Source organism: Sphaeramia orbicularis, chromosome 22 (genome assembly GCF_902148855.1).
Source record: "Sphaeramia orbicularis chromosome 22, fSphaOr1.1, whole genome shotgun sequence".
In the NCBI taxonomy this organism is placed as follows: Eukaryota; Metazoa; Chordata; class Actinopteri; order Kurtiformes; family Apogonidae; genus Sphaeramia; species Sphaeramia orbicularis.
Genome location: NC_043978.1, coordinates 36640631 through 36659435, shown reverse-complemented (window position 1 = coordinate 36659435; position 18805 = coordinate 36640631). Strand labels below are relative to the sequence as shown.

General features: G+C 39.6%; 1 protein-coding gene across 3 annotated transcripts in view; it reads left to right on the top strand.

Annotated features, from left to right (window-relative positions):
• col12a1a (collagen, type XII, alpha 1a) overlaps positions 1-16122 on the top strand; it is a 56845-nt gene extending 40723 nt beyond the window's left edge. For 2 of the 3 annotated variants that reach the window (XM_030127303.1, XM_030127302.1), the window contains 19 exons: positions 140-178; positions 330-468; positions 1213-1355; positions 1939-2048; positions 6725-6883; positions 7170-7247; positions 8111-8197; positions 8705-8758; positions 9197-9292; positions 9643-9696; positions 10634-10687; positions 11005-11058; positions 11607-11678; positions 11834-11869; positions 11957-12023; positions 12114-12296; positions 12440-12517; positions 13753-13923; positions 15201-16122. In XM_030127303.1, the coding sequence (XP_029983163.1) occupies positions 140-178; positions 330-468; positions 1213-1355; positions 1939-2048; positions 6725-6883; positions 7170-7247; positions 8111-8197; positions 8705-8758; positions 9197-9292; positions 9643-9696; positions 10634-10687; positions 11005-11058; positions 11607-11678; positions 11834-11869; positions 11957-12023; positions 12114-12296; positions 12440-12517; positions 13753-13923; positions 15201-15349 (1823 nt within the window). In that variant the 3' untranslated portion in view covers positions 15350-16122. Of the gene's footprint in view, positions 1-139; positions 179-329; positions 469-1212; positions 1356-1938; positions 2049-6724; positions 6884-7169; positions 7248-8110; positions 8198-8704; positions 8759-9196; positions 9293-9642; positions 9697-10633; positions 10688-11004; positions 11059-11606; positions 11679-11833; positions 11870-11956; positions 12024-12113; positions 12297-12439; positions 12518-13752; positions 13924-14273; positions 15055-15200 lie in introns of those variants that run through there. The other variant, XM_030127304.1, reaches the window with a different exon arrangement.
• Positions 16123-18805: the final 2683 nt, after the last annotated feature.

Sequence of the window (18805 nt, the reverse complement as noted above, 5' to 3'; positions counted from 1 at the left end):
AGGTAACAGGAAGCACACCCATTGACGCAGATTTAAGATGATTTACTGCCAGGAAATGGACTGCACAAAGACAGATGAATCACATTCTCTAAACCTTAATCTGTTTTTCCAACCCTTACAACTTCTTGTCCTGTTTCAGCTTGCCCCCTGATCTACATCAATGGGTTCACCACACCTGGTAAGCATGCGAACACTACACACACTGACAAATCCCTACAAAGGTTGTTGGTATTGCTAGAATGCTATACAATGGTATGATAGATAAGTATTTATATAAGTATTTATTTTTTCAGTGCTCTCAACTCAGCTCCTGTTTTTGTCCCTTTCAGGCTTCAGGATGCTTGAGGCTTTCAACATCACAGACCGAAATTTTGCTGGCATGAATGGTGTGTCCATGGAGCCGGGTTCCTTCAACAGCTTCATTGCCTACAGGCTACACAAGGATGCCTTCCTAAATCAGCCCACCAAGTAAGAGATGAGGCTAAACAGTGTTTGTGTGTGTCAGACTTGGGGTGTGTGAGACTCACGATGTGCATATTCCCAGCCTATTTGCCTTATCTCCTGTGCACCATAATCCTGCTCAGCCCACAGTCATTATTCATAATGATGCTTAGTTGTCTTTGTAGTCAGTAGGGTTTCCCTGTTGCCCTTTGGCGCTAAGCCTGCAGGCCTATTTATTGCTGCAGCTTGTGGAGTATGTGGTGCTAAAGAAAGAAAAATGGCTGCAGGATTAAAAAGTCCCTCATCTGGACCCTCCTCCCACCTATGACAGTGGGAGCGCACAACACCCTGAGGTCAAGAGCTCTGTCTCTTTATTAGGTCCCATTTAAGTGGTGTTAGGAAATTGCAGAACCACTCGGGTATCCAAACCTCTTCAAAATACCTTGTTAATATGTTTATAATGATGCGTGTTTTGTGTGCCTGGGTGCAGCCATTGACTTAATGTGCACGAATGGAAACACTTCGAACTGCAGCAAAAGACCGGGGACAGAAAATACTTTCAATATGTGAGCAATTTTTTACAAGGCCAGGGGGAAAACTGGCAATCATTTACAGGTTCTGAAGCCTATGTGACAATATGGATGCTATACCATTGTTGCAAGATGTATGATCTTTGTGTGGCAACTTTATTGTTGAATTTCTGACGTGGTATTCTGACTGCACTGAGGGTGCAGTTGTGACTCATGTATGTACTTTTTTGTACACAAACAGGGAGATCCATCCGGAAGGTCTTCCCCCGTCCTACACTATCATCCTGCTCTTCCGCATGCTCCCCGACACAGGCTCTGAACCTTTTGATATCTGGCAGATTTCCGACAAAAGCAACAACCCAGAGGTTGGACTCACCGTCAACCGTAAGTTTCCCCTCAGCCGGAGGGCCATATGGAGCCTATGCACAGCTGTGCAGCTTTTATTTACTAACTTCAGGGGCTGGACTTGCAATTTTATATCTTTAGAGGGAAAATATAAAACTTTTTTTCTTGCAATTACTGCATGCTTTCCCTCTTTGGTTTAATGGTCTCAGCCACTGCTCACTTTACCTCATTGGCTGACCGGAGATGAGGGGCCAAGTTTTAACAGTTGTATTTATTAACACAAGAAAGAAATATTATATAGTTGAACTGAATTACTTATTGACCAAGTGAACTGATTTTTGCCTGATATGATAGCTCACTAAAACAATGCTAGATGTCAACACACAACTCTGACTTCTTTAATAAAAAGCCTGTACTTTTAAATATCTTTTACAAATGTCTTCTTACACTTGTGGTAAATGCATGCAAATAATTACAGGCATGGACCTAATCCCTCCTTGCTTTCTCTTTATCCCTCTGCTTTCTCTACAACCATGTGTTCTCTATAGTTTTGTCTGAGCTTTGCGTGCCACTGCATTGTAGCACACTGTCAGGGATTCATCAAAGGATCTTCTCTTTTCAGCTTCCAGCAAAACAATCACGTTCTACAACAAGGACACCCGAGGAGAGATCCAAAAAGCAATGTTTAATGAGGAGCAAGTGAAGAGGGTTTTCCATGGGAGCTTCCACAAGGTAAACACAACTCATGATTCTTAAGGAGAGGAGTGGATGTTATTGAAGTTTGGCACCGGCTTTTAGCCTGCTTGAGAACCTTTTGTGGTCACCTGATTATCCTTTCCATATCCATTTACACACAGTATTGTAATAGTGTTTTCATTCATTCAGCTTCCTTTCTCATATATATTTTTTAAACCCTTTCACTTGTCTTTGTGTTAACTTTAATGCCTCATTTCATTTGACTGAACTACTCTTTGACAAACAGCCAGTGCTGTGTAAGTGTATCTTGTTACCAGTCTATACGTTCCTTGCTATCCATCATAAATTTTAGATCCAATAACAAAACAGGTTATTTCTTGGTTTGACACTGAACTTTGTTTTTTCAGAACATGCATAGTAAATCTGATAAATGCATTCTGAAGGCTATAAATAACCTTAAAGTGATCTTGAGAAAATAATGTGCAAACTGTTAAAGTTACCCACGGAGGTCTGACCACATCAAGACCCAAGACTGACCTGGTAGTTGTTAAGAGAATTCCAAACCAGTCTGCCACTATGTGCATCATCAGCCAAGACACTCTTCAATTTTATTTTTGTTTAGGTTGTAATTGGATAAATAGTTGCACTCAGTGACTCCCATGTGTTTGGAAGTGAGAACTTCATAGCATCATGCCAAATTGTGTAATCTAATTTCTTTTAAATATTTAAATGTTTTGTTCAAGCTGTTTCGTAATAAGAAATTGAATGTCAGGGAGGATTTCAAACACTCAGTAGTTTGTGAGAGAAAGAAAACACATTGGACATTTTCTTAGATATCACAGCTGCTTCAAATGCTTCCTTATCTGTTCACAAATACCAGATAAAACATGGGAACACTTCTGCATTTTTGTAGAAAAGAGTCATGCCATTGGCTCATTAATACAGTGGCAGAATTAGGACTGTGAAACTATAGGCATTTTCTTAAAAGATTTTTCACCTTTATTAGTTGTAGGGAGAGATAATGAGAGACAACAGGAGAAGAAGAGATTTGGGATGAAATATAACGAAACTCTGTGGTGAGCCTCAGACCAGTTAGTTACAATTATGTGCTGGGGATCCTTAATCCATAAGCTTCCAGGTCACTTCACAAGGAAATATGGTAGTTTGGCTCTAGTTTCAACAGCTTTCCATTGTCCAAATTTATCTTCTGCTTGCATTTGTAAGTGAATGAAACTATCATCTGTCCTATCTTTGATGCAGGAGGTTGAACTCCCTAAGGGGAGCTCATAATTAAATGATTCAATAACGCAAACCAAATTGTCACATAAATTCTTCTAATTTCAAATAACCACCCACCGTGGTATTATTGTTTTGCAAACTTTTGTTTCTCTTCAGTGGTTAAATCCCCCACATTAGACCCACATGCCAAACCAACAACTATGATCGCAGTTACACAGCACAGAGCCTTGTGAGGCCACAGCAAGAGTTAAAAAGAGACATCAACTGTCTTTACTTCCAACTCAAAGCAGCAGCAAATATAAAACATCCTCAGCAGCAGGGTGTAGAGAACAATGAAGGACAGTGTATTTTCATACTGACCTAGAATGACTCGCTAGATTCATCACTGCAGGGAAAAACGACTGGTTCCAATGTACTCAGAGTCACGTCCAATTGCATTTGAATTTTTTGCCAAGGACAGTTTGCCCCCTATTTTGTACACAAGCTTCTTATCCCTACTCCCTCTAAGGTAATCAAAACGACTGACTTTTTTCAGTCTACCAGGGCCTTATCCAACATCAAAGTTCGCCCACTTCCTGATATTACAAAGTGTAGTTTCTTGAACCGAATGACTGATGAAAGCGATACAGTATATTGGCTCTCAGATCAGAGTCTACTGTAAATGGCTTTCCAATTTGACCATTTTGCATCTACACAACTAATTGTAGGGTAACATCATGAATGAATGGGACCTTGGAAAATGTTGGGTCAGGAGTGGATTAAAAAAATGACATCACTGTGCTGTTCCAGTTGGACAGCGGCCTGATTTGTATGTGAATGTGTGTGTGTTCTCTGAGTCTGCGGCCATGGTGGAGACTGTAGTCTGAATGTACAGTGAGTGGCTACTTTGTGGTGCTGTAGCTGCTGTTCCATGAGCTGGTGAGTCTGCAGCGGTCTACCTAGCTGCTTATTTACTGGTCTGCTGGGTAAGTGCCACTACCGACTGCTGTGGTAGTGTGTGTTTACATGTTGTCAGTGGTTTCCCAACACTTTGTCCAGGGCTATTATACAATACCCTCAATATGTGTGTGTGTGTGTGTGTGTGTGTGTGTGTGTGTGTGTGTGTGTGTGTGTTTTCGTGTGTACTGAAACCAAAGTGACCAATGATGAGGCTTAAATGGCAGTTGGGGAGAACTCCATGAGTGAAGGAAAACAAAACTATGCAGCAGAAAGTCAGTTGCTGTTTAAGTTACCACTATCATCCATTAAGTATGAAGTGGGGAATCGGTTGGAGCTACTGATTGTTGTTAATATACTTAATGTGCCACGGTGTTGGTTCACATCTAACTTTATTTTCAAGCTAATTAATAAAGGTTAACACACGCTGGAGAGGTTAATGGTCTAACACTAGCTGAACATGTGTGAAAGCTCTCAGAGATGACTTTAGCAGATGGTAGCCACTCATTTGCCCACTTGGGAACCCCCTCCCACACTCAGAGGGTGGGATACCATAGAGGGACCCTTCCTGTAAACCAAAGTGGAGAAGACATTTTCCATAAGTCATAGTGACTATTCATGTGTTCAGATTTTCACCAGTCTAAGTTTGTGTGTGTAAGTTGCAATGAGCCACGCAACGCAATGTACTCCACGCTGAGAAACACATTAACTTCATTGTTCTTTTTGAAATCTTGCACCAAGTCCTTCAAACTTTTCTTTCCAGGACCTGGCTAGGATGGCCATGCCAATATATGCATACTGTAATTAAGAGCGACAGGGAGGTGAATAGAGGTCTCAACAAAGCCAAAACACTCCATGTTCCTGGCTTTGGGTTCGTTACAAGCTTAATGAACACTCTTGTACTTATTTTTTCTATCATACTTTCTCTTTGTAGATTGGTAGACATCTTTGTCTTTTTACATGGCTCAAAAAACAGACTGGAAAAAGGAGAAAACATATCCCAACATTTACACAGTTATTCTCTGTGTTTAGCACATATCAAGTTTTTAGAATTGTCTGTTCACAAAAACCGGATTAGGTGAAATAAAATGAAACTGACTGGTTCAACAGTGGAATTCAGATTATACATTCAAGCGTCGGCATATTTGATTCAACAAAAGCCAACTCAACCTCCAATGTATTTTTACAGAGAAGAGTCCCACCACCTGCTCATTAGTGCGTTGACCAAATGAGGGCTGTGAAGCTTTCAAGGTTCAGGATTACGAAAAATGGAGAAACACTCAACACTAAGCCAAGAACAATAAAATCTAATCTGATAGAGATCATGGAAATATATCAACTGTACTGGAGCAGAGACGGTGTCAGTCTGAAGTCTTACCATATGTCCTCTGACTGTAGAGTGTTGACACAGGGAAGCACAGTGAAACCCTCTCTGTTAACAATTGATGAATGAAAATTGTTCATCTGTCAACACGTCACCTCAGTAAGACTAGATCGCTTAACAGCAAGACCCATCAGCTGTGAGAGCACTAGTCACTAGAAAGTTAGTTTTCTTAAAAGCTTATTTTCCATCAACTGAAGGCTTTTTTTTTTTTAAGTTGTGTTTACTTATTGGTTAGTGAGGTAATATATACATGCTCATTATTTGCTATCCCAGTATATCATTGAAAGTTGTTTTGGTAGGCCCTCAAGAGCATCATGGTATAATATATTCATGCCAGGATCCTGGGATAAATGACACCCTCTCCCCTTGCGGTCCGCCAGACAGTTTATTCTGTTGCCAAGGAAGTCAACTGTAATTTTGTGATTGGTTGCCAAGAACTATGGCTCGCACTGTGGTTGGTATGGCTTTGTAGAAAGAATGGTAGCTTGCTTTTTCCTGACATAAAGAAAAGCTTGTCTGACGGTTGAGCAGAGGAAAATTTGCAACTGTGAAGGAAAAGTATGGAAAGTGTAGCACTTTTGATGGCACACCGCAAATGATATCGTTTCAAGATGTGGAGCAAGGCTCTTTGGACAGGAAACTATAAAACCTGGCACTTTGTCATTCTCTGTTGTTATACAATCACACACTACAGCTTTAGGGAAATGCCAGCCATTGTGTGTTTCCCTTTCACGATCTGTTCATCTGTAGAGGCATCAGACAGCTTATGTGCGCCAAATCAGTAACCACTCTAGGGTAATATCAGAATCTATGATTAACTGACTCTGCAAAGACTAAACAATACCCTGAGTTTTCCCTGAAATTACGTGTAATACAGTATCAGCATCTTTCTAAGCTTCTGACAACATGGTTCACAAAGGTTCAGTTACATTGTTCCTACCCTTATGGTTACACTTTCCTTTTATATTTAAAAGGCAATCATGCCCTTTCCAACAAGAACTGATTGCCAAACCCAGCTTTTCAAAATCTCTAACGCTCTCAGTAGTTTTTGCCAAATAATTGTGTTGCAACGAAGCTGGCAGCAGCAAAGTTTTGAGAAGACAAGAATGTTTTGTTAATATTGCCCTCTCTTCATTATCTCTCTCTCCTGTAGCTCCACATCAGCATCTCTCCAGAAAAAGTCAAGCTCAATGTAGACTGCCAAGAGGTGGCAGAGAAGCCCATCAAGGAGGCCAACAACATCACAGTGGATGGCTATGAAGTTCTTGGCAAGCTGGCCAAGTCTGGAGGCGGAAAGAGGCAGTCTGCAACAGTAAGTGAAAAGAACTCAAACTTGTTAAAATCTTGAAGGATTGGAAAAACACATTTGGAAGAGCATCTCACAACTTTCCAAAGAATGAATACCAAAACCTCTTGTGCGTGGATGCACAATTAAATTTAAAGTGCTCTCAGTGACTATTGGAAGGATGAAAGCCCGTATCTTTATATTTCTCTTAGGATCTCATTGTTGTCTGTTTTTGCACAACGTGCTTTTTTTTTATTATGAACTCTTTTGTAAAGCTGCTCAATGTTTTTTTTTCCCTTGTTCTGTTGTGTAGTTCCAGCTCCAGATGTTTGATATTGTCTGCAGCTTGAGCTGGATCAGCAGAGATAAATGCTGTGACCTGCCTTCCACGGTAAGAACAAGTGTCATTTTAGCATATGTCAGAGGATTACTGTCCTCAAGTCAAATCCATAGGACATATGTGAACTCTTTGACTATGAGGAGAGATGTTTTGTTATATTGATTACATTCTTAAATATCCTACAACCATCCATCTTGAAGCTGTAGGTTCTTAATTCTGTATACAGTCATAGATTATTCCAGTTTAACAGTCAAAACTATATGTCTTCAATGTAAAATGCAAGTCTGGCTAGCTGCTCAGAAAGCAAGTGTCTGAACTGAATAGAACCTTGTATTCTGTGTAATTTTGCTAATTTGAGCGTTGCCACTGTGACCCCCCAAATACATGAAAACAAGTTCTCCTTTGGATCATGAAGCAGACTGTAAATCATATTTATTTTGATACAGTATGGGAAATACCGGATGCATGCACATTAGCCAATTACAAGTAATTTATCTGTAATTTGCATCCAGTATTAATATGTCAATGATTGCAGTGTTATGTAACTCATTATGTCACATACTCATTTAAAAAAAATCCAAAAGGTTTGCAGATGTTTCAGAGTATCTGGGCTTAAACCCTCATACTGACATTACTGAATCCAGTCACATTTCAGAATGAGCCACTGTTCCATCATAACCTTTAAAGGATTTCAAAACGGTCTCTTTTTCTTAAAGTACTTACAACGAAAATGCACAGATTGCCAGAATACTGTCAAAAATGTATATCAAGGACATTCTTCTTTGTCTCCTGAATTGTGTGGAATGCTAAAACATGGTCTCAATTATCAGAGGGTGTGAAATACACTATAGGAAGACTTCTTGTGAGTTTCTGTTTCTTTTTCTAATGCCTGTATCGTCTTTCTTCCTTCTCAGAGAGACGAGGCCAAGTGTCCATCTCTTCCCCACTCTTGCACATGCACACAGGACAGTATCGGCCCCCAGGGACCTCCTGGACCTTCGGTAAATACACTATTATCCCTCCTTATCTGTCTTCACCTCCTCCTCTTTTGTCTGTCTTCACTTACTAAACTGTTTTCCTCAGAAGTCATGTATGTTTTAATAATAATGCCATATTCTTTTCTGCTGACCCATGCTGTTACACACAGTTATAAATACTGCTACTTGACATTTACCTGCTATACAGCTTGAAACTAAATAGACTGAGGATGTCTTTAGCATTAGAGGTGGTATTTTCTTTTCCTTTGGAAAGAGCAGCTGAGGATGAGACTGAGCATGTGGCATGTGAGGACTTCACATGAGCATGTGAAGACATTTGGGCTCAGGGAGAAGTGTCAAAAGATAAATGTCTGTCGGAAAAACAACAGTAAAAGTCTTGAAGAGAAGTCTGGAATATGTGTGCTTGGTAAAACTCTGAGCCCCAGTGAGGATTTTGTATGGCTTTGGGTTTTAGGGCTTTTGGAATCGGCCCCCGCTGTTACACTTACTCTGTATTTCTTACTTTTCCAGGGTAGCCCAGGTTCTAAAGGACCACGAGGAGATAGAGGAGACCCAGGCACTGCCGTGAGTCAAACTATTCATTACTTGAAGTGTGTTAGAAATGTTCTTGGTTTGTATTTTTACCAGTGTTGACAGAAAGAGAAATACCACACAAAGGGGTGTTTTATAGTCAGTGAAGCTTGCTTACATAATAATAAAGCTTAATAATCTGATAATAATGGTTAGCCCCGTTGCCATTTCCAAACTTTATAACACAGGCATATGTTAGCTTTCACCACAAGACAATGAAAATTGCACACATCTGAATTTGGTTATCACATACTGCTGTATATTTTTCCTCAGCTTGATTTAAAGGGGCCTATGTTGAGTACCTTAAAAGCCCATTTCCTACCGCTGTTAATGTACATTGTCTCAATTTGGAAGGCTGAATAGGGTTGCCTGGTAGGTTCTTTTAGACTGTGGCTAATAACAGCTTTGGTTTTTGTCTGGATAATGGGTTAGGGTCCTTTGGGTCCACGAGGTGAACCAGGACTTCCAGGCGCAATGGGACCACCAGGTCCACAAGGCCCTAATGGACTTTCTCTACCTGGAGAACCTGTAAGTATTCAGTATAACTCTGACTAGGGAGCAAAAAGTCTAACTATCAGCAGTAAAGGGAGTCTAATTTATATGACAGATGCTATCACTTATGATTAGTGTTCATGCTGATATGAATTTGCAGTTTATGTGAAATGTGTGGGATTTGTGGTATACTCTCTGTTACAGATCCACTAGTGGGGTGGATTTACAACTGTAGTCAAAACATATTCAAGCCAACAGCTAAAGGGCTTCTTTATTATCTTACCTGCAGATGTTCTTGTCAAAACAATGAAATCAATCACAATTACAGACTAAAAGTATGAAAGAAAGACTACTTGCAAACTTAAATTTTCCTCCTCCGCCTTCAGGGTCGACAGGGACCAAAGGGAGATCCTGGAGACCCAGGCCTGGCTGGTCTGCAAGTAAGTACTCCCCCTCTCATTTTGTGGTTTATGAACAGGAAACGGGAGACTATCCATAGAGAGCAGCATTGCTACTGGAGCCTGAATTCAGTCCACATGCCTAGATTGAAACCACATTCAAAGTGGGAGGTTTACCATGCCATCCTCAGGGAGTCCCACACTCTCAGATCAGCCGGTTGATTGACAAACAGTAGAAGGCCAGTGATGCAGTTAAATTGTTACGAAGCATAGACTCATGTTACCAAGGGGGAAATGAGGATTGGAAAGTATTCTCCTCCAGTCTCATAATTGAAAATGATTTTACATTGGTAAAGATGTCTGTTAAAAGCGTAACTGTCTTTCAGTTACAGTAGATGTCATTGTGGGGACTTCTCAAATGAAACAGAAGTCAAATAAAATCATTTACATAACTCTCAAAGTTAAAGTTCTTGGAGGCTTTCCATATTAATAATATTAAGGCTTTAGTAAGGATGAGTTTGTAGAATTTATGTTACATGGAACTTTCTTATGGAGGGGCAGGGCATTTTTGAGTTGGCTGACATTACATTTTCTGGCTGAACACCCATTTATTCACCCAGCTGAGGTCATTCAACCACTTCCCACAATCCAGCTGCAGAGAGCACTGGTTATTCTGGCCTCTGAATACAATGAGATAATTCAGATGAAGGTCCTCTAAGCTTATTGGCACCATTGTAAACTGCTAAGTTTATACAATAAAGGTTTCTATGACAGAGCTGTCTATGCAGCTTCATAGACAAAATGTGCCAACAGTCAAGTGGGATATTGTTACATTTATGAGTAGTAACATGATATTATCTTTGGCTAAATAAATGGGAAACTCCTGTAGATTCTTGTTCAATAGTCACTTTAGGGAGCTCAATAAATGTACTGTTCCTGATCATTAGCATTTGATTAAGTGTGTCTATTTTTTTCCCAGGGTGCTCCTGGGCCACGTGGTCCTCTGGGCCCTGTTGGACCAAGCGGAGCGCGGGTAAGACCTACCTCCAGGCCTGTTTTGTGTCCACATTGTGTTCAAAGGCTACAAATGTGTCTAACACTTACTTAAACTCATGTTTGCATGTAATCATCCACTTAGCTCAGTGCATGCAGTAAAGTTGTGCATTTTTTGCACTTTCACTGCATGCTCTCACTTGCATCAGGCAAAGTAATTGAACCGTTACTCCACACTGACATCTAAAATGACAAACTCAAGGCTAAAACCAATATAGTCATGACACTGATGTATTGCATGGACAGGGTCCCCTGTGTGTTGTAACCCATTTGTGATTGTATGTTGTTTCTGCATAGGGACCACCAGGAAAGGAGGGATCATCTGGACCCAGAGGTCCACCAGGGCCCATGGTGAGTATGTGTTTGTGTCTTTGTCTTTAAGTTGTACAGGAAAAAGTCCAATGACTATCCCTTGGAGCGTTTCTTATTTCCTGATGTATCTATGATAATTACTCCTCCGAGTCCCCAGTTGCACTCTGTTGTAAAAGAAAGCAGACTATAGTCTCTATACCCCTCCACTGTTCTGAGGATGGTGCCCGCATGCATCTAATTTTCTTTTTCTGTGGTTTGGGAAGGTCTGAATCTACTTAATTCAGCCATCATGCCAACAGGCCTCACGCCAGTATAGAATTTACATGCACTATACTATCCTGACTGCTCCAGGAGTCATTAACTGTGGCTGTGTGTAGCTGTTGGGCATAGATGTGTGTGTTTCCATCTCCTCTTTAGTGATCTTGGCAGATTGTGCCACATGCACTACAGATGTCAAAGTATAAATCCCAACTTAAAGCCTGTTACACAACCGTTAACAGGGAGCAGGAGTTAAACGTTGCAATTATGTTTACTGTGTAGTAATGCAAGATAAACAACACTATTTCTGTGCTTTTTCCTTTTTTCAGGGAAGCCCTGGAAATCCTGGTGTACCCGGAATTACTGGCAAACCAGGGAAACCAGGAGAACCAGGAAACCCAGTATGTAATGACGAACAGGACACACATATATGATCACATGGCAATATAAAGCTCAAGGACAATGGCAATGCCTGGTCTTTATAATAAATCAGACTTATAATACGTATTCAGTGCATCTGGATATCTGCTTACCAGTACATTACTCTTGTTCACAGGGACCCGTTGGCCTTAAAGGAGAGAAGGGAGAGAGGGTGTGTATCATTTTATGAAACAATCAAGCACCAGTTATCAATCAAAGAACAATGGCATCACTTCATGAAAATGTCTTTGTTTTCCAGGGAGACTTTGCTTCTCAAAATATGATGCGATCCATCGCCAGACAAGTTTGTGAACAGCTTGTGAACAGTGAGCAATGACTCCTTAAACTTCAAACGGTTTCACTTCTTTAAGTATAAATGTCTTCAGAGTCACACCGTTTTTAATCTTCTCCTGCAGGTCAAATGAGCAGAATTGACATGATGCTCAACCAGATTCCTTCTGGATATCGTAGCAACTCTCCAGGGCCACCTGGTCCTCCTGGCCCTCCTGGCAACCAGGGAAGCAGAGGAGAGCCTGGACAGCCTGGTCGAACTGGTTTCCCAGGAAGCCCAGGTTTACCTGGAAATCAAGGAGAAAGAGGTATATTTTATATATATATATATACATATATATATATATATATATATATTTATTATCTGAATGTATATTACAACACATTATATGATTTAGTCATTAATTCAGATATGAGCTCCCAGTGATTTCTCTTTTCTCTGGGGTTGTAGGTTTGCCAGGAGAGAAGGGCGAGAGGGGTCCTTCAGGAGTCGGTACCAGAGGACAAAGAGGTGCAACTGGGCCACCAGGTAACATAATTTGCCTTTCTCAATAATGCATGTAAAAAAAAAAACAAAAAAAAAAACCACTTTATGTAGATTCTATTGTGATTTGTTTGTTGAAAAGGATCCTGAAATTAAGCAAAGCCAAATGTCGAGACATGTTTGTGTCTCTCACAGCAATAAACATAAGCAAACAACTTAGATTCCTCTGTTCAACCTTGTTCTCCGGCAGCTGCAGGCTGTCTGCAGCTCCCACTGTTCTCTTACAACTTAATCGAACACTAAATCCAAGGTTCACGGTGACAACTTCTCACCCTTTGTATTGACCTTTTTTAGGACTCAGAGTACTCCCATTAGTCCAATTAAAATGACACATTCCAGAGCTTACCTACACTATATGTGTGTCAGACACCTTCATTTAGGCAGCTGCACTACATAAATTCTTTGGAAAGAGCCCAAACATATTCCCAATTCTTTCCTTACTTAACGATTTACATCTTGTATATGTTCAGTTTCTCCAAACATTGTGCACATATGAAAAGTTATACCTTTAATGGAATGTATTGAAATCAATCATGAAGGAGGAATTTTGCTGTTTTAGATTTTAGGCAATTTTGAATAAGGAAGTCAATGAGAGGATGCACTTCCAAAAAGAACTATTTAATTGTTATTTGGCTGATATGTTTCAGAAAGCCTTCTCTACAGTCACAGTTTAGATTCTGTAAGTTTTCTGTAAACCTCTAAACCACTTGGTAAGATCCCCTTTCCCTTGGGAATTACAATTACAAAACAGCATGGACTGTCTATTGATGTCAGTCCCACAGGACCAAACACTGATATGTCTGTTTCTGTGAATGAAGTGAGAAAAACCAGTGGGAGGAAGTCCATGCTGATGACTCACTGTTGTGTGTGTGTTTGTGTGTGGGAGAATCAGATTGTTGTACAATGAGCTTTCTTTGGTGGCTTCATTGACAACACATGGGCTCACTTAAAACAGAGGGAGAGAGAGAGAGAGAAAGAAGGAGAGACCGGGGAAATTCCATCCTGAATTTTAACCGTCTAGACAGACGGGGCCGGGGGGTAACTCCACAGCCCCAGACTATAGCTTTTTTTTTTTTTTTTTTTTTTTTTTTGGTCAAGCTTTTTAATTGAGCCATTGAAACGTTTAAATTGCAGCACTACAGCCCTGTGTTGCCCCCACCATTTCCACAAAAGATTTACTGGTGATGTCAGTGAGTTTTCTCTCCCTGTTTTTTTTGCAGGGCCACCAGGCGAGTCGAGAACGGGACCCCCGGGACCATCTGGCTCTTCTGGGGCTCGTGGCCCTCCAGGTCGCCAGGGTACCCCTGGGGTGAGGGGACCACCAGGACCTCCTGGATACTGCGACTCCTCTCAGTGTGTTGGCATTCCTTACAATGGACAAGGATACACAGGTACAACCAACACCATTTAGGCCCTGCATGGCACAACAGTAGATAAGAGACTAAATGTATGCACACTAATTTCATTTGCAACTCAATGCACTACTTCTTTCTTTGTTAATGTATGGAGATATGGATGTATGTGTACCAAAACATTTATCCTAATAAAATCAAGAATTATTTTTGTAAGGAGCCCAGTTGGGAGCCACTATAATCCTATACCTCCATACATTTGTTGTATAATTTTGAAACTGGCATGTAAAGCATTCTAGCTAGATGTGTATGGTTACTTACATTGAATCAAAGATGCTAATAACTTTGTTCCACAGAGAAGACTCACACCCTTTCTTAACTATTTCCAGGTTTGGCATAGTAAACGTTCTAAGTCACCTGTGCCGCTTACACTTTGAAGTCCTGTTTCTGAGATGTTTGCCCATTTGCAATTGGGCACGTAAGGATAATCACCATGGACATAATTATTGAACATTAAAATATTATGAAAGCCAAAAAAGTAACAAAAAAACAGACCGGAGCAGACTGGCACTAACATCATCTCACAGCTACAAGCTACAGTGATGGCAACCTGCTGGCCTGTTTGTATCTTGAACCGCAAACCGTTGGGGGAAAAAAACAGAGACAGCATTTCTACGAAGGAAGGAGCATGTACAAACACAACCCAAAACAACTACTAACAAAGAGGATCTCATAACTGAAAGCAACGTTAATGTAGAGGTGATATGTGTAAATAAAACTAATGTTTTGTGCCTTGTAAATGATGTATGAACCAGGACATTTCACTAAAAATTCAAGTTAACATCTGTATTGAGCTTGTGCCTCATAACCTTCTGCTTACTTACCACCAGCATAACCTCTGTTTATGATGCCTTAAGTGACCTAAACAGCTCTGATTCAGACTGAAGCATGTTCATATGTACTTTTAATCATTGTGTTTTATGTGTATGTTTGCCATATCAGTGCTAAATGTTGGTCTCTTGCCATTTCCATGTGTCATTTGTAGCATCACCTGGTTATTTTGCTATGTTTTATTATCCAGTAGCTTGATTGTAAATGTCATCACAGCATTTTGAAGCAGTTTTTATTTAGCTTTTTTTTTTCTCAGTATTTTGTATGTTTCATTCAAGACCAAAAAAAGAGGAGAAAGTAAGAAGTGGTGGTTTGACACAGGGCATTTTTCTGAAGTCCATAGTGCAATATAATTTAATTTGTGCATGTGAGAAGTTGTAGAAAAAGCAATTTTTTTTTGATTGGCCATCCCGAATATTTTCTAGCTGGCCGCTTCCAGCCTGGACCTGAGGTAGTGTCTATACCTGTGGAGCCAGCTGGAGAGTTTGAGACAATACAGTCACCTGGTTACACAGGAACCCAACGAAGAAAGAGATCGCTACCACAAGACAATACAGAAAAGCTAGCATCATAGCTACAGTGAGGAGTTCTCAGAAAGTGTAATGTTGAAATAACTTCAATGATCACATATGTGAGGATGAAGTGATATCAGAACCAAACTTAGTACCTATGGGTTTGATACCCCTGGCTATATTGAACATATATATTTTTTTGACATGAGAAAGTTTAGCAAGTTTAATACAAAACTACATGTTCCTTCATTACAAACCTGTGTGCTTGCTAAGTGTTCCCTTAAGTGTCTGCTTGTAATATAACTGCAAGTGTTTATCAGACTTCATTGTGTACTGCACTAATCATGTGAAAACCAGCAGAAAGTGTGTCAAAGGAAGTACAGTATGTATGTTTTTGGACCACCCATGTTGTCTTTGTCTATGTCAGATTTCAGTACGGAAAACTGTTTCAGATACCCCCCCCACCACCACCCCCAGCAAAAAGGTTTATTGAAATATCAAAGATTTACCAAAGAGTTGTCCAATGTTGTATAAGGCCTGTAAACCAAATGCTAATCTGACTTATTGTAACAGATCAAACGTATTGTTTTGTTTTGATATCTTCTGTTACCAAAGGTGGAATTGCATGTTTGTGTTGTATATTTACTGAGGAGTTCTAAGTCAGAATATAATTGTTGTTTTCTATCAGTGCAGTTGGATTTGGTTGCAAGACTATTGACGTAGAATTGCTTTTCTCATGTTTTAACTGCACATTTTGTGAATTCCACACAGCCTTATTTTCTTATTTATTTCTGAAACAGAAGAGGCATTTTTCAATAAAACTACTGAAAATGTAGCCATTGTTCTTTTCTCCTGTCGTCTCTGTATGTATACATGCGAAGGATTACACTGGTCAACGACAAATTTATTAAGTTTTTTGAGCTGATTTAGGATAATTTTGGTGTGCTGAATCCAAAAATCACATTAATTTTGCTCAATCAGGTCAACTTTCTGAACTATGCTACATATTGGCTTTTTAACATTTTTGCTTACATTTATGGGCATTTTCACATCATATGATACAAAATTCTTTCATATTTCTTGCAATAAATGAGTTCTGAAGATTTTACTTTTGCCAATTTATGATTAATGGTTTTTTTAATATTACAGGTGAATGAAATGGCTTCGACTAGAAGATCTTGCAAAAATAAGCCTGATGTATTCTGCTACATCTGCGGTGAATACACCATTGTACCTAACAAGAATCCTGTTAGAAAATGATTTTTTTTCTCTAAAAACCTATTTTGGGTGAGAACTATATAAAAAAATCAACTGATAAAGTCACAAAAATGTAATCAATTTTGTGAGAAGATCAAATTTTTCAAAATCAAATTAGCAATAAAACCTGACCTGATTGAGAAAAACAGATGTCATTTTTGGATTTAGCGGTGCAAAATGGTCCTAATTCAGTTGAAAAAACCTAGACAACTTGCAAAAAACATTTTTTTGTAACCCAGTGTTATTAGATAATGAGCAGAGATCTGTTCACATGTGGATTAAACATTATGAGATAGTTTTACGCTCTAGGAGAATTTGGTCAGAACTTTTTTTGGGAGAAACAGGTCACGGCTCCTCCTGACATTAGACCCAAAGGAATACACTTTGAAGTTTGAGCCTTTATTTATTTTGACAGTCGAAGATATTTCGAGTCATCCAGGGTGTCAGTTCATGACAGGAAGAGAGTGGTTTGGAGTGCGAAAACAAATAGTCCGCAACGCCTAACTATTCCAGCATGTGAACTGCTCCACAGATTTTTATTTAAGCAGAAAAAAATGGCGTAGTTGGCTTCGTTCCTATCAAGTTTAATATGCATGGATTTCATGAGGAAACAATGCAAGTGAGATAAGAAACGATACCAGGCGGAGAAAAATCCCAGATTTTTATCCATATCTAATGGGGAAACAGGAGACGGATGAGGTAAGGAACGAGTGACGCCATTCAGTAAATTTTGATGAAGGGAAAGGATGACTGAGGAGGAGTTCAACAAAAATGCCAGAGCAACTGAGGATGAAACACCAAGGTCAAGATCACCAGAGAGAGCTGATATGGAAGAAATATTTACTCTTAAGCCCTTATCCGCTAATGTGGACAAACTACATCATTGTTTATGCCGAAGCAGAAGACTTGGAGCTTAAATGGAGCTTAAATGAAACACAGTAAAGAGTTTTACATGGGCTTATAAATCCCCCTTTTGCAATGCATTAACCTTTATCAGAACATAAGCAAATCCAAAGCTACATTATCTGTGGAAACTGTTGGAGATTTTGTTTATAAATCCATCAGAAGCAACACTGCGACACATGCTGGCCTGGTTAAAACATGTTCACACCTGTTATACAGGGTGGGGAAGCAAAATTTACAATATTTGAGGCAGGGATTGAAAGACAGTGTATGACCAATTAGTTTATTGAAAGTCATGAGAATTTATTTGCCACAAGAAAACTGACATAATAGAAAATGTTTTTATTCTATGTGTCCTCCTTCTTTCTCAATAACTGCCTTCACACGCTTCCTGAAACTTGCGCAAGTGTTCCTCAAATATTCGGGTGACAACTTCTCCCATTCTTCTTTAATAGTATCTTCCAGACTTTCTCCTAATAGTTTTGCTCATAGTCATTCTCTTCTTTCCATTATAAACAGTCTTTATGGACACTCCAACTATTTTTGAAATCTCCTTTGGTGTGACGAGTGCATTCAGCAAATCACACACTCTTTGACGTTTGCTTTCCAGATTACTCATATGGGCAAAAGTTTCTGAAAAGGTATGGATAATAGTGTTAGGTATGATTATGACATCAATATATGTTTGGTTTCAAAACAATTGACGTAGTGCCTGCTGAGAAAAAAACAACTAAATGTTCATTGTAAATTTTGCTTCCCCACCCTGTAAGTGACCACACTATTCGCCACCATCAGGCTCTGATTTCTGCTGTAATGTCACCGTTCAAAATGATGCTGAAGTCACCATATTTCTCCCATATCATATCACATCATGTTTTCCTTTAAAGACACAAAAAAAAACACAAAACTGATGCATGATACCATCCTCACTGTCACCCTGTCTGGTTTCTGTCGGCTGATTTCTTCACGTTTGTTGACAATCCAGGATGCATCTGCGATCACTTTGTGGCATTAGTTTCAAGTGGGCTGTTCCAGAGTCTGCGGTCGCCACAGATTTTCACAAACTCTCTGTTTTATCTCCAGTTGTCCCTTTTCAACGGCAAACGAAGGGTTCAGAGCAGTGGCAGGGCTATTGGTGGTCTTATGTAGCGTGAAATTCCCATATTGGGGCCAGAACTGTCATTTCAATACATTCTAATAAAATAAAGGTAGCACGTGTGCATCAAGGTTGAACCACCAGTCAAATATTCATCTTGGAGAACTATGTCTTGACTGTTCCAGTATGCTCAATAAATGTGAAATAAGACTTTAATATGAAAATATTTTGATACTTTAATTTCTTTAAAAGCTTTGATATC